This window comes from Haematobia irritans, chromosome 2 (assembly GCF_050003625.1).
Source record: "Haematobia irritans isolate KBUSLIRL chromosome 2, ASM5000362v1, whole genome shotgun sequence".
Lineage (NCBI taxonomy): Eukaryota > Metazoa > Arthropoda > Insecta > Diptera > Muscidae > Haematobia > Haematobia irritans.
In genome coordinates this window covers 123,122,126-123,138,294 of record NC_134398.1, presented here as the reverse complement: position 1 = coordinate 123,138,294, position 16,169 = coordinate 123,122,126, and the positions used below count along the sequence as shown (strand labels likewise).

Sequence of the window (16,169 nt, the reverse complement as noted above, 5' to 3'; positions counted from 1 at the left end):
TCACCAACATAAAACGCTTAAGAGTTAAATTCAATTACAATTCTAGTGACACCGATTTTAATAATGCTCATGTTTTCAGACACTTCGGTAAGGTAAATTAATTATTAATTATTCGTGAGTCACGATATTTTTCGTGAGTCACGGTATTTTTCGTGAGTCTCGACTTTTCGTGCGTGAGTGTGCGTGAGCGTGACTCCTACCAAAAAATATCGTGCGTGAGTGTGCGTGAGTATGATTTTTCTGTCGTGAGTGTGCGTGAGCGTGAGTAAACTATTACTCACGTGCACACCTCTACTTCGAAATAGTATTGATATCGGGCACTACGGGATTTTAGTACTCTTGGATCATTCGAAGGCATTCAATACTATAGATCATTCGGTGCTTACACTGAAAAAAATATTTACGTGATATTAAAGATTACGAAACCTCAATTTTAGGATGTGCAATTTAGGACAAATTTCTTTAAAATAATGAAATTTTAATTAAAAGAAAGTTTATAATCTTTGCTTCAAAAAATTTGTTCATCAAATTTAGGACACACATTTTGCGTCCCTCCGTTATAGTTGCATGTCTTTAAACTAAGGCAAATTTTCCCTAGAGAAAGGAAAATAATTTTTTGTTTAAAGAAATCGTCCTTAAATTAACTGAAATATTGAATCTTTAGATTTAAGATAAAAACGCTTCAAATATAGGCTAAGGCTTATTTTAAGGATTTAGCATCTTTGGTTTAAAGTTTTTTTGGAATTAAGAAAAATTTTTTTTTACTTCGAAGTCATAATTTGCGATTCATCAAACTTACGCAAATTAAATGTGCTCTTCAACGTCCTTGAAAAGCGAGTTGAGGACAACTTTATTTTCCAAATTCAGGTTCGACTTCCAGTAGAAATTATGCTATGTTTCAAGTAAAAAACATCTTCAAAATAAAGTGTTGAAAAACATGTCCTATTTTTGAACGATTTTTTGCTTTGTAGTCAAGTTGCAAAAAGACAACAAATTTAAAGACAATTTCATTAATTTTAAAGAATCTTTCTAAATTATTAAAGTCAAGTTGACCTTACCCTAAACAAATTTTCTTTCATGTTATGATACCCATTTTTAAGTAAAATCACTTAATTATAAGGACAATACGACTTCATTGAAAAGTTTATCGACTTTTGGACAAGGAAAAAAACTTTATATTAGAGAAATGCGTCTTCTATGCTTAGCAAAGTTTGTATTCGTATTTTAAGGACATGAGATCTTTGGCCTCACGACAATATTTTTTCAGTGTACCTTTTTACTAATAACCATTTGTACTCCTACACTGTAATTATAACATTGAACTCTTGTTGTGTTGGATAATTATAAATAAATAAATATTTTTCGTTAAATGTAAAAAAAAATACAAAACAAAAATGGTTCTATGTGCTTTATTATCTTAAAACATATAAAACTGCAACGTATATTACGTAAAAATAAATTTATATTACTACCAACTCTGGCACCACGGTAGAATTCTATCACAACTAGTAAATTATTTTTCTGTTTGGTAGATTGGCAGAATTCTTGATGTTTTGGGAGATTCAATCTCTATAGAAATAAAATTTTTCAAAAAGTTTCTATAAAAAAATTTCAATTCACTTTCAAATATTTATAAATCCAATATTTCTACATATAATCGAGTTAAGAAATGTATACATCACAGTTTGAGTTTTATCAATTAGTAGTTTTGTATTACTACAGACTTTTGTGTTTTTCGATGTATGTGCATAATTCATTTTAAGACAAAAAGGATAACAAAACCCGTATTTGATAGCTCAAGCTTACGCTAAAGCTAAAACATATTTTCTGTATTACAATATTTTTTGTTTTATGAGAATACGGTTCTTCTTAAGGGCTATCTTTCATAAGGGCTATCTGTCAGTTTTTGAAAGTAATTTTCATTGAGCTTACTGATGAAGGGAAATTTTTGAGACATTTTTGGATTCCGAGCCGAGATGTGTGTGTGTGTGTGTTTTCTTTAAATAATGACATCTATAGACTTAAAATTTTAGTCGCTTACGCCCTCAAAAAAAATTGCCTCTCCCAAACATACTCCCAAACATATTCTTCTTCAAGCATATATATGTATTTTCATATTTTTGCATACAAAAAATTGTTTGTACTATGCAAACATATTATGTTTCGCCCTAAGCATTTCTTTTTTAAGACCCCAAATAGGTAATTCCTTTGGTTTTTTATACCCTTCACCACTACTGTGGTACAGGGTATAATAAGTTTGTGCATTTGTATGTAACGCCAACAAGGAAAAGTCTGATACCCATCGTTTAGTATACCGATCGTCTTAGAATTAAATTCTGAGTCGATTTAGCGATGTCCGTCTGTCTATCTGTCTGTCTGTCCGTCTGTCTGTCTGTTGATGTATTTTTGTGTGCAAAGTACAGCTCGCAGTTTTAGTCCGATTGTCCTAAAATTTGGTATAGGGTCCTGTTTCGGCTCAGAGACGATCCCTATTGATTCAATGTGTATTCCTCTTGTGGTTGACATTTTCCAACTAGGAAAATGGTAATAAAATATACGCTATTAGCATTTATGAAAAGATTTATTTAAAAACAAGTAAGGAAAGTCTAAAGTCGGGCGGGGCCGGTTCAGATTTAGATATAGCTGCCATATATATTTTTCACCGATCTGGTCATAATTGGCGTGTATATCAACCGATATTCCTCAAGTTCCGTACATTCGAATATTTTAAGAGTCTCGAAAAACCTTCAAAATATAAGCCAAATCGGTTCAGATTTAGATATAGCTCCCATATATAGCTTTCGCCCGATATGCACTCATTTGCCCACAGAGGCCAATTTTTTGCTCCGATTTAGTTGAAATTTTGCACAGGGAGTAGAATTAGCATTATAGCAATGCGTGTCAAATTTGGTTGAAATCGGTTCAGATTTAGATATAGCTCCCATATATAGCTTTCGCCCGATTTACACTCAAATGACCACAGAGGCCAACTTTTTGCTCCGAATTAGTTGAAATTTTGCACAGGAAGTAGAATTAGCATTGTAGCTATGTGTGCCAAATTTGGTTGAAAACGGTTCAGATTTAGATATATCTCCCATATATAGCTTTCGCCCGATTTACACTCATATGACCACAGAGGCAAATTTTTAACTCTGATTTAGTTGAAATTTTGCACAGGGAGTAGAAGTAGCATTGTAGCTATGCGTGCCAAATTTGGTTGACATCGGTTCAGATTTAGATATAGCTCCCATATATATGTTTTTCTGATTTCGACAAAAATGGTCAAAATACCAAAATTTTCCTTGTTAAATCGGTACTGCTTAGTCGAAAAACTGTAAAAAGGACTCTAATTTTCCTAAATTTCTAATACAAATATATCGAGCGATAAATCATAAATAAACTTTTGCGAAGTTTCCTTAAAATTGCTTCAGATTTAAATGTTTCCAATATTTTTTTTTTACTAAAATTGTGTTCCACCCTAGTGCATTAGCCAACTTAAATTTTGAGTCTATAGATTTTGTAAAAGTCTATCAAATTCTGTCCAAATCGAGTGATATTTAAATGTATGTATTTGGGACAAACCTTTATATATAGCCCCCAACACATTTGACGGATGTGATATTGTATCGAAAATTTAGATCTACAAAGTGGTGCAGGGTATAATATAGTCGGCACCGCCCGACTTTAGACTTTCCTTACTTGTTTTTAAATAAATCTTTTCATAAATGCTAATAGCGTATATTTTATTACCATTTTCCTAGTTGGAAAATGTCAACCACAAGAGGAATACACATTGAATTTGAAAATTCAATAACGTTTAGACTTAAACATTTCAAATGTTTGGGGTGCCTGCTTCATTCATGTGCCAGACACATACCAAAGTGAATGCTAGCACATTTATCAACAACTAATATGTCTCTCAAGTAGACCACAATTTGCTCATTTAATTCTCTCGTTATGCTATGTTGTAGTCATTCGTTATCTATCTCCATCTCCACGCATATATATTTTTTTTTCTATTATCTCTAGTTCTCTCTCTGACGTTTCTAAACATATATATGCTTACACGAAATTACTATATCTTTACATAGAGAAACATTATAATTAAGAAAATATAATGTCCCAAACATAATATCCCAGCAAAAAAAGAGCTTCCAAAAAAGTAGTTTGGATACCAAATTTGTGATCCGGATGTAGTGCAAACTTGTATCATCTCCAATGCACGTAAAATTCATTGTCATAGGATGGAAGTACTCCATTTTTGGATCCTTTGCATTGCTTTAGATGTTGTGCCTTGGAAGCTCATTTGGATGAAGAAATATAAAAAACAATTTTTTTTTCCAATTTCAGTATTTTTTGTTACACTTTTATTTTCTTATTATCTAATTTTTACAAATTGAAAAACTTCTTCGCTTGCGTCGGGGGTCGGCTAATAATAAAGCTACATAGCTCAGTCGATAGTGTGTTGGCTTACAAATTGCATGGTCCGCGGTTTAAAAAGTTATAAAATCGTATAATTTCTTCTACATTGTTTGTATTACAGAAAAAGGTGCTAAGAACTAAAAAACTTCGTGGAAGTGAGAAAGATGTGAGGGAAAATGCAATTAGCCAGAAAAAAAATTGTTGGAGTTAGTCTTTATGAAATTGTTTTTACATCCTGGAAAAGAATAAACGTTTATCACAAAAAGTATATACTTTTCTTCCAAATACACTTCCTTTCAACGAAAAGCAAATGAGAAACGAACTTTGTTTGTCTAAAATTTCGTTTGGGAGGAAAGAATTATTTTTTTGCGTGCACTGGGCAAATATGGGACAGAAATTAAAAAATAATTCGTTGTCACAGTCAAACCAGCAAAAAATTTTTAGCTCATATTGGATATATTACATCACGATAAGATAAGATTTACCAAAGACGTTATCCAAATATTCCCAAAGTGTTCCTACAAAAATATTTGACATTACCCTAAGATATATAATATAGCGTTTCATATAATTTAAAGCATACTAATTTACATCACTTCCTTTTTACAGCTACCAAAGCCTAGCCGAACTCTGGATATAGAAGCAAATGGAATGGGTCACGTTTTATTGCAAGTTTCATATCGATACCATAAAATTGATGAGGATAATATCTCTCCTAATTTTCATATACAACCGAAGGCGGAGATGAAAAACATTGACGTATTGCAATTGGAAGTATGCTTCAGCTATGAGTCTTTCAATACTGAAGAGAACTTGAAAGAAAATCTAATAAAGACATATCCAAGTATGATTATAATGGAAGTTAACTTTCCAAGTGGTTTTATGGCTAGCCATGGGAATAAATACAATATCTCCAAACATATATTGGTGAAAAAGATTGAGTCCAAAAACCATGAAGGGTCTTTGATCATCTATATTCAACGATATGAGAAGGGGGCTAGTGGCTGCTTTCATTTCGAAGCTCACCGAAGGCATCATGTAAAACAAATCAAGAGAGCTGCGATTGTTATTTATGACAGTTACAATCTCTCCAGGCATGATACTGTCTTTTATGATTGTCCTTTGGATAAAGTGGAAACCGTTTTTCGGTTTTCTTCACAAACAGAGGATAATCAGCACACTTCCAACAATCCGGGAATAGAGAAAACATCAGAGTATAGGCAGACTTATTTAGGCCGATCTGTCAATGATAACACCGATGGTGGTACGCTTATGGATAACCCGCATGAGAATAATGCTTCTCATACCACCTTGCTTCATCGAGCATCTGAAAACATGTTTCCTCTAAAATTTTCTAGAAGCCCAAAGTCTTTTAAAATTAATGGATCTAATTTTATGGGAACAACAAACGGAGAAGTAAGTACGAATAAATCATTGGCCCTCAACCATGGTAAATTTATATCGTTTTCCAACAACAGGTGTTACTTTGAATAACGCACAGTTACGTGCCATACAAGCAACGAACATTTTTCTGAACCGAATTATTTTTCGAATATAATCACAATTGGCCTCGGAGAATTTGTAATTCAACACCTTAGAAGTGCTTATTTTAGGGCCATATGAAAGATACGCACTACCCCAAAATTCGATTCATTATATCAAAAATAGAATTTGTAGCATACACAGAGATTAGTAAAAATATGTCCAGACAGGTCCTTTATGAAGGCAACAATCTCATGTAAAACAATGTTAGGAAAAGGACGATAGGAGCCATTGATTGGGCTAGCAAACAGTCGAGTGGGGAGGTTCGTGTCCTCTCCTTGACAAGTCCGACATACGTACGACATAATCGAAATTTTATAGACTCCTATATATTTGTGGTATCTGAAAACTACAAGTAAACTAAATGGACCGGATCATCAGGAATTACAAAAACAAATTAACAATCCCCAGATTCCTGTGATATTCAATCTAATTGAGCAAAAATATCCATCAATAGGTTTTTATTGATTCTCTGGATGTTGTGAGAATCCGTCGCCTCATTACCCACCCTACCTATGGTTCTACCAGCGAATACATTTTTATAGAACCCCAAAAATAAAGTTAAATAGAAAGCAATTTAATCCATCCTTATCCTACAATCCTTTTGAAAAGAAACACTCATAAAGATTTCTACTCCATAAACATATTCATTATTATTAAAGTCAATTCATGAACTATAAGGAAATCCTATTTTCAACAGACATATGTAAAATCTTAACTTATGGGAATTTTATATGTATCGATCGAAAAAAAAGTTACATTGATATTAATTAACAAAAACAACTTTTTGTTCGCGAAAATAATTCGTATTCGTATGAGATAAAAAGACCTCTTTCATAATATTTAATTCTCTTTTTTTAGATATATATATACGATTTAGATTTATGTTATAATTAAACCTAATCAAATAGACGAATACAAAAATTTATCATTCCAAAATTATATTGCAACAACTTTTCATATTGAACTGGTTATGATATACAATGCAAAAATATATCATGAGATACTTTTTTTTCCAAAATTGATATGTGTAAAAAGCAAATATTTAATGACAACTCTCATCACAAAATATACATTCAATCTCTACGCTCTTTCTCTCTTTGATCGTAGTAAAACATTTGTTGTTATTTTTTTTAGTTTTGTTTCATTATCATACTTTGATGAATGGATGGAATTTCATTGATTGTTACTTTTTACGCCTTACGAAAAGTTAGGGCAAAACTTTCATTGAAAAAGAATTTACAACAACAATAAAAAATATGATTTATGATTTACCACTCACCAAATTAATGTCCATCGACGGTAGAAGAGGGCCCTTTTCCGGTTCGATGCTGTGGAGGTATTTAGTGAAATATAAATTGTGTTTGCCTTAACCCCTGATTTCATACATGATGTAACTTATAATAATTTTTATAATTACCTAATTAGAGTAAAATTTAATTATTAGAAAAAATTCGAATAATTTAGAATATTTCAATTATAAGAAATCAATTCAATTATAAGTTTTTAATTCATTATTTTTGTTGGAAAAAGAAAATCTATTAATATTTTAAAGATTTGAATGATATTTTTGATACATTTACACAATTTACCACGTCATTTTCTCATACGGAATTTTCTATGCGGACCATAATCCAGAGTTTCATCTAAGGCTATTTATTTGGATGATTTGAACTTCTAGCCCAAATGTCACTGAATAATCTCGCCTGGGTAATTTAGAATTTCATGGACTGCTACGTCTTCGTTCACATGGGGATGACTATGATATATTCTTCGGCTTTTGATGAATATTTACCAAATTATCAGGCATCATTGGAAGATATTACGACTTGTCATTTATACCAAAGGGGAGTTGTAAAATTGCAAAATGTTGAAGAACACCAGGTTTTCGTTCTCTCAAGAAAAAAAAAATAGTGTTGGCAGGTGTGAAACTCGCACGAAGTATCTTCATTGGAGTTTCGACCAAACTTTCTCCATAATTATTAGCGACTGGTGGACATCAAAAGTTGCTCCATTTATTTTTGGGTATGCTTTCTTAGCGTGGAAGTGCCCCAAGACTGTTCTGAATGCTTTCGCTTACGGAGCCCATATAGGCTTAGCTCAAAATTTTGGAAATCATTCCAAAATATATACTTTTTCTTTCGAAAATAATTCTTGCACGTTGCGAAGTTATAGCAAACAAGTAAGGAAAGTCTAAAGTCGGGCGGAGCCGACTATATTATACCCTGCACCACTTTGTAGATCTAAATTTTCGATACCATATCACATCCGTCAAATGTGTTGGGGGCTATATATAAAGGTTTGTCCCAAATACATACATTTAAATATCACTCGATTTGGACAGAATTTGATAGACTTCTACAAAATCTATAGACTCAAAATTTAAGTCGTCTAATGCACTAGGGTGGAACACAATGTTAGTAAAGAAATATGGGAAACGTTTAAATCTGAAGCAATTTTAAGGAAACTTTGAAAAAGTTTATTTATGATTTATCGCCGATATATATGTATTAGAAGTTTAGGGAAATTAGAGTCATTGAGGAAGATCGGTTGATATACACGCCAATTATGACCAGATCGGTGAAAAATATATATGGGAGCTATATCTAAATCTGAACCGATTTTTTCCAAAATCAATAGGGATCGTCTTTGAGCCGAAACAGGACCCTATACCAAATTTTAGGACAATCGGACTAAAACTGCGAGCTGTACTTTGCACACAAAAATACATCAACAGACAGACAGACGGACATCGTTAAATCGACTCAGAATTTAATTCTAAGCCGATCCCTATACTAAAAGGTTGGTCTATGATTACTCCTTCTTGGCGTTACATACAAATGCACAAACTTATTATACCCTGTACCACAGTAGTGGTGAAGGGTATAAATATGGGAAACATTTAAATCTGAAGCAATTTTAAGGAAACTTCGCAAAAGTTTATTTATGATTTATCGCTCGATATATATGTATTAGAAGTTTAGGGAAATTAGAGTCATTTTTACAACTTTTCGACTAAGCAGTGGCAATTTTACAAGGAAAATGTTGGTATTTTGGCCATTTTTGTCGAAATCAGAAAAACTTATATATGGGAACTATATCTAAATCTGAACCGATGTCAACCAAATTTGGCACGCATAGCTACAATGCTAATTCTACTCCCTGTGCAAAATTTCAACTAAATCGGAGTTAAAAATTGGCCTCTGTGGTCATATGAGTGTAAATTCGGCGAAAGCTATATATGGGAGATATATCCAAATCTGAACCGATTTCAACCAAATTTGGCACGCATAGTTACAATGCTAATTCTACTCCCTATGCAAAATTTCAACCAAATCGGAGCAAAAAATTGGCCTCTGTGGGCAATTGAGTGTAAATCGGGCGAAAGCTATATATGAGAGCTATATCTAAATCTGAACGGATTTGGCTGATATTTTGCAAGTTCTTCGAGACTCATAAAATATTCGGATGTACGGAATTTGAGGAAGATGGGTTGATATACACGCCAATTATGACCAGATCGGTGAAAAATATATTTGGCAGCTATATCTAAATCTGAACCGATTTTTTCCAAAATCAATAGGGATCGTCTTTGAGCCGAAACAGGACTCTATACCAAATTTTAGGACAATCGGACTAAAACTGCGAGCTGTACTTTGCACACAAAAATACATCAACAGACAGACAGACAGACGGACAGACAGACGGACAGACAGACAGACGGACATCGTTAAATCGACTCAGAATTTAATTCTAAGCCGATCCGTATACTAACAAACGCTACATACAAATGCACAAACTTATTATACCCTGTACCACAGTAGTGGTGAAGGGTATAAAAAGTATGTATTGCAAGAAATTTCGCAAATTTAGTGCTCAGATGAAAAAGCAAATTTTTGATTTTGTTTCACACTTGAAACTTGATGTTGCTCATTTGACGATTAGCAGAAGAAGGAAGTTGGCAAATTCTCTATAGACAAAAGAAGTTCTCCTCTCTTACCCGATGTCAAAGTTGACACGTCGATATTCATATCGATCATTTCATCAATTACTTTAAATTTCGATATCAACTCATATCGAATGACGGGGTACTGTATACTAAATTTTTCTTTCTGGTAAAGGTAAATAAATTCATAATTAATTATGAATTTATAAAAATCATTTACTTCGAATTTTGCAAAATCTATTCAAATACATTTTGAATCTTATCTGATAAGAAGGCTATTGATGGGACTATTTAGGACTGAGAAAAAATATACAAAAAAAATCTAATAGACTTTGGTATGCAAAAAAAAATTAATATTAACGCCCCTGGGAAATTAATGAATCGACCATTACAAATTCGCGATCAATGACATAAGGCAAACACTTGATTTGATTACGCGAAATTTCATATGGACATGGTCATGATGTGGACAATATATCCCATATATACCATGTTGAAATGATGAAATCGATTCACTTTCATATTGCTTTACAACCTAATTTTATTTGAGTATTTAGATGTAAATTGTAGTTCATAAATTATGTTGAATACCCATTTCCATTTAACGATAGGGGTTTTTCTCGGTCTTTTCCATTTCCGGGAAAGTGGTAATTTTTTTCGCTTTCGGTCAAAGGGAAACCTACTTTGATATGGCACACATTTAGACATTTGAATAAATTAGAAATCACCTAAAGCTATGGTTATAAGCAGGGCGTAAGAGTCGGAGTCTGAAGATTTTGCTGGAGTCGGAGTCGTAAAAATTTTACTCGACTCCGGGTAAACCAAAATTTTTAAAAATACTTCATATTTACATCACTTTATATATTCATCACTTCATATTTTCAATAGGTAAACGGTATAACTGCAAATTCCATTTATGGAAATTATGCTATGCTTTCTAGAAGGTTAGACTAGACGATAGACTGAATAGATCCATGGGCATTAAGCCACAACCATAAAATTTTATTTGAACAATTTCGAAATATTGGTTTTTATTTAAATTATTTTTGTTTTTTCGATTTTATTTTAAGACTATACGTATATACTCGTACCTATGTCAGTAGATTTCTCTCCAAATTTGGCAAAGGGTCTTTCATCGGCTCAAACACAATCCCTATGGAACGGTTCAGACTTCGATATAACTGTCATATATTTATCACTGATTTGGTTAACATTTACGTGTTTATGAACAGATCTTCTGAAACTTTCTTACATCTGAATGTTTTGTGAATCTCGTAATACCTGTGAATTATCAGCTAAATCGGTTAAAATTTAGATATAGCTCCCACGTATATATCTATCGAATTTATAATACCTCCGAAGACCATAGTTTCGTATTGTTTTGTTTCGAATTGTGTACAAGGAGTACATTTGATAGCGTCGTATAGGGGGCCAAAGTTTTTTGAAATCGTTCAGATTTATTATACCCACCACCATAGAATGGTGACGGGGGTATAATAAGTTTGTCATTCCGTTTGTAACGCATCGAAATATCGATTTCCGACTATATAAAGTATATATATTCTTGATCAGGGAGAAATTCTAAGACGATATAACGATGTCCGTCTGTCCGTCTGTCTGTCTGTTGTAATCACGCTACAGTCTTCAATAATGAAGCAATCCTGCTGAAATTGTGTACAAACTCGTTTTTTGTTTGCAGGCAGGTCAAGTTCGAAGATGGACTATATCGGTCCAGGTTTTGATATAGTCCCCATATAAACCGACCTCCCGATTTGGGGTCTTGGGCTTATAGAAATCGTAGTTTTTATCCAATTTGCCTGAATTTTGCCTGATATAATACCTCCGAAGACCATAGTTTCGTATTGTTTTGTTTCGAATTATGTACAAGTACATTTGATAGCGTCGTATAGTGGGCCAAAGTTTTTTGAAATCGTTCAGATTTATTATACCCACCACCATAGAATGGTGACGGGGGTATAATAAGTTTGTCATTCCGTTTGTAACGCATCGAAATATCGATTTCCGACTATATAAAGTATATATATTCTTGATCAGGGAGAAATTCTAAGACGATATAACGATGTCCGTCTGTCCGTCTGTCTGTCTGTCTGTCTGTCTGTCTGTCTGTCTGTTGTAATCACGCTACAGTCTTCAATAATGAAGCAATTGTGCTGAAATTTTGCACAAACTCGTCTTTTGTCTGCAGGCAGGTCAAGTTCGAAGATGGGCTGTATCGGTCCAGGTTTTGATATAGTCCCCATATAAACCGACCTCCCGATTTGGGGTCTTGGGCTTATAGAAACCGTAGTTTTTATCCAATTTGCCTGAAATTTGAAATCTGGAGGTATTTTGTGACCGTAAAGAGGTGTGCCAAAAATGGTGAGTATCGGTCCACGTTTTGGCATAGCCCCCATATAGACCGATCTCCCGATTTTACTTCTTGGGCTTATAGAAGCCGCAGTTTTTATTCAATTTACCTGAAATTGGAAATCTATAGGTATTGTCGGACCACAAATACGTGTGCCGAAAATTGTGAGTATTGGTCCATATTTTGGTATAGCCCCCATATAGACCCATCTCCCGATTTTACTTCTTTGGCTTATAGAAATCGCAGTTTTTATTCAATTTACCGGAAATTGGAAATCTAGAGGTATTGTAGGACCACAAATACGTGTGCCAAAAATTGTGAGTATCGGTCCATATTTTGGTATAGCCCCCATAAAGACCCATCTCCCGATTTTACTTCTTTGGCTTATAGAAATCGCAGTTTTTATTCAATTTACCGGAAATTGGAAATCTAGAGGTATTGTAGGACCACAAATACATGTGCCAAAAATTGTGAGTATCGGTCCATGTTTTGGTATGTTCCCCATATAAAACGACCTCCCGATTTGGGGTCTTGGGCTTATAGAAACCTTATTTTTTATCCAATTTGTCTGAAATTGGAAATCTAGAGGTATTTTAATACCATAAAGAGGTGTGTCGAAAATGGTGAGTATCGGTCCATATTTTGGTATAGCCCCCATATAGACCAATTTCCCGATTTTACTTCTTGGGCTTCTAGAATCCGAAGTTTTTATCCTATTTGCCTGAAATTGGAAATCTAGAGGTATTTTCGGGTCATAAAGAGGTGTGCCGAAAACGGTGAGTATCGGTCCATATTTCAGTATAGCCCCCATAAGAACGATCTCCCGATTAAACTCCTTGGGTTTCTAGAAACCGTAGTTTTTATCTGATTTGCCTGAAATTGTAAATATTCTGGTATTTTAGGCTCACAAAAACGTGTATCGGATTAGGTTTTTATAGGTCCATTTGGTAATGCCTCCATATAGACCGACTTCACTTCTTGAGGGTGTAGAAGGCGCACTGATGATGAAAATTGCTTGAAACTCAATGTAAAATTTCCAGATTTTACTTCTACAGATTTAAGATTTCAAATCAAGACGTTATTTTATAATTTTTTTGCATGCTTACAAGAGATGTTAATGATTCCTCTAAAACTCAAACAAAAATGGTTCTTATAAATCCAGAATCTGATATAGTCCTCATGGATGAAATCTTTAAATTTATCTTCGGGAAGTGTCCTCAAGTCCTCAAGCCCTCCTGAAATTTCAAAGGAAACCCTAATATTTGGTTCATGGTGGTGGGTATTTAAGATTCGGCCCGGCCGAACTTACTGCTGTATATACTTGTTTTTATTTATATTTGGTTTTATATTTTAACTAGCGTAACCCGGCCCGCTTCGCTGCGCCTTCCGAAGCGTATTTGTAGGAACATTTTGCGTTAACTTAGTCAACCATATACTTCGTGCTGAAAACAACTCGGACTACTTGCTTTTTCGTTTATAGGTACAAATACGGCGGATAAAGGGTGATACGGTCAAAATTTGGTCAAGGGAAAACGCGTGTAAATCGGTGAAATCGTTTATTTAAAAAATCAAATTAAATTTCTTTTTCAAGTTCAATTAGTATAAAATTCAGGAAAAATATTCAGTTAGGCTTTCGAATTTTCCAAATCCGAATTGGCGGGCCTCACCCTTGACACCTGCCATCAGATTTTGTACAGCCACCTTATCCACCTTCTTCGCCGCAGAAAGTCAGTTTGCCTTGAACTGCTGCTCGTCCTTAGCAGTTTTTTGGTCTTCTTTAGGTTCCGCTTGACAATAGCCCAGTATTTCTCAATTGGGCGGAGCTCTGGCGTGTTGGGAGGGTTCTTGTCCTTGGGAACCACCTGCACGTTGTTGGCGGCGTACCACTCCATGGCCTTTTTACCGTAATGGCAAGATGCCAAATCCGGCCAAAACAGTACGGAACAACCGTCTTTCTTCAGGAAAGGCAGCAGACGTTTATTCAAACACTCTTTCACGTAAATTTCTTGGTTGACAGTCCCGGAAGCTATGAAAATGCTGCTTTTCAAGCCACAGGTACAGATGGCTTGCCACACCAGATATTTCTTTGCGAACTTTGACAGTTTTATGTGCTTGAAAATATCTGCTGCCTTTCCCCTTCCTTTTGCCGTATAAAACTCCTGTCCCGTCAGCATCGTCGTGTACAGCATCCGGGATCGCGCTTTGGCCGTCGTATTTTGTTTATCATCGCGATTTGGAGTCACTACCTTCTTGTATGTCGATAGTCCGGCTCGTTTTTTGGCTCGAAGCACGGTTGTAGACGATACACCCAGCCTATTTGCGGCATCTCGGAGAGAGAGGTTAGGGTTTCGATTGAAACTACCGGCAACTCTCTTTGTCGTCTCATCGGCTTCCGGTTTTCGATTTCCCCCCGATCCAGACTTCCTGGCTGTCGACAAACGTTCCCCAAACACTTTAATTACATTTGTAACGGTTGATTTGGCAACTTTTAGCGATTTTGCCAGCTTTGCGTGCGAGTAGCTCGGATTTTCGCGATGCGCGAGCAAAATTTTTATACGCTGCTCTTCTTGCTTGGACGGCATTTTGACAACTGAAGAGTGAATTCCAAAATCAAAATAGGAGCAACATTCTACACACACACCTTCAAAATGAGGGGTGTTCAGGTTTTTTAAATGCAAAATTGAAAGAAATACGTCGAGTTTATATTGATCAAATTTTGACCGTATCACCCTTTATGCAAATGTAAAACGGTTCGTCTTAAAAAATGTCGGGGAGAGGGTGTACCCTTTTCTCCAATTTTTTTAAATAATGTTTTGTATTCTAGTAGTTGGACAATATTCTATATTTCTTGTGAATTTTAAGTGTGGTTTGTCAAGGAAAGGTATCCTTCTCCTCAACATACCGGAAAATTAAGCACTATAATAACATACAAAGAATTACTGTTTCCCATCCGATAAAACGGAAAAAGCAAAAGTAGTAGAAAATTTTACCACATTAACATTTGTTAAAATGTTGGAAAATGATGCACCCTCTACGTTGGCTGCCAATTTCATGTACATTTAAGTTCTTTACTAAAAAAAAGTCTGGCAGAAACCTGTGCAAAAACCGTAAAAAAACGACAACCACCTTCGCCCCACTCCGACCTGATATCGGACTATCACGTACGCTATATTAATTTTACAACTACTCAATGGTCCCTATAAATTCTATCGAAGTAAATAGACAAAGTTTATTACAATTTTCCCCTTCCCCAACCAGATATCTAAAAATCTAATTTAAAATCATGTATAAATTTAATCACCTCCTCCCACGTTTCCTGTAAATTTCAAGTAAGTCGATACAATATCGAGAAACACCATTGTGAATAGCACCCCTAACCTTCCCTGAAAATTCTTGAAACTTTCCTTCAAGTGTAGGGCAAGGAAGGTTGCCTCTTCGTTCATAACCTTCCCCCACTGCCTTTGTAAAGTTCAAAAAAAAATTAAGAATTTTTGTTTTTGTTTTTTGCAGTTTTAGATGAGGACCTCCTCTCCGACCAAATATCGAAAAGTGATGTAGGGTATCTTTTGTAAACGTCTCAGAAAATGTCAAGCAAATTATAAGCCTAAAGGGGCGGCCTCTCTTCCGTCCAAATATCACAAAATCAGGTATCAACTATTAATATCGAAACCTCTCCCCAGTCCTCTGTAAATTTCAAGTAACTCGGTAAAGTTTAATTGTTTCTCTGTATGTACTTAACAGAAGCGGATGTCTCCCTATGTCCTTTTATTTTTATTAAAAAATCAGGAACCTGATATAAATTTCATAACCTCACCCATTTTTCCATAAAATTTCAGTCGGGGGAGTTTAGTTTTGTTTTCTCTGTACTTTAAAAAAAAAGTCGTGCAAAGG

General features: G+C 34.6%; 1 protein-coding gene across 1 annotated transcript in view; it reads left to right on the top strand.

Moving 5' to 3' along the window:
- LOC142225045 (thioester-containing protein 1 allele S3-like) overlaps positions 1 to 16,169 on the top strand; it is a 108,239-nt gene that overhangs the window by 83,960 nt on the left and 8,110 nt on the right. Inside the window, exon 12 of the mRNA XM_075294821.1 lies at positions 5,032 to 5,838. Within this exon, the coding sequence (XP_075150936.1) occupies positions 5,032 to 5,838 (807 nt within the window). The remainder of the gene's footprint in view (positions 1 to 5,031; positions 5,839 to 16,169) is intronic.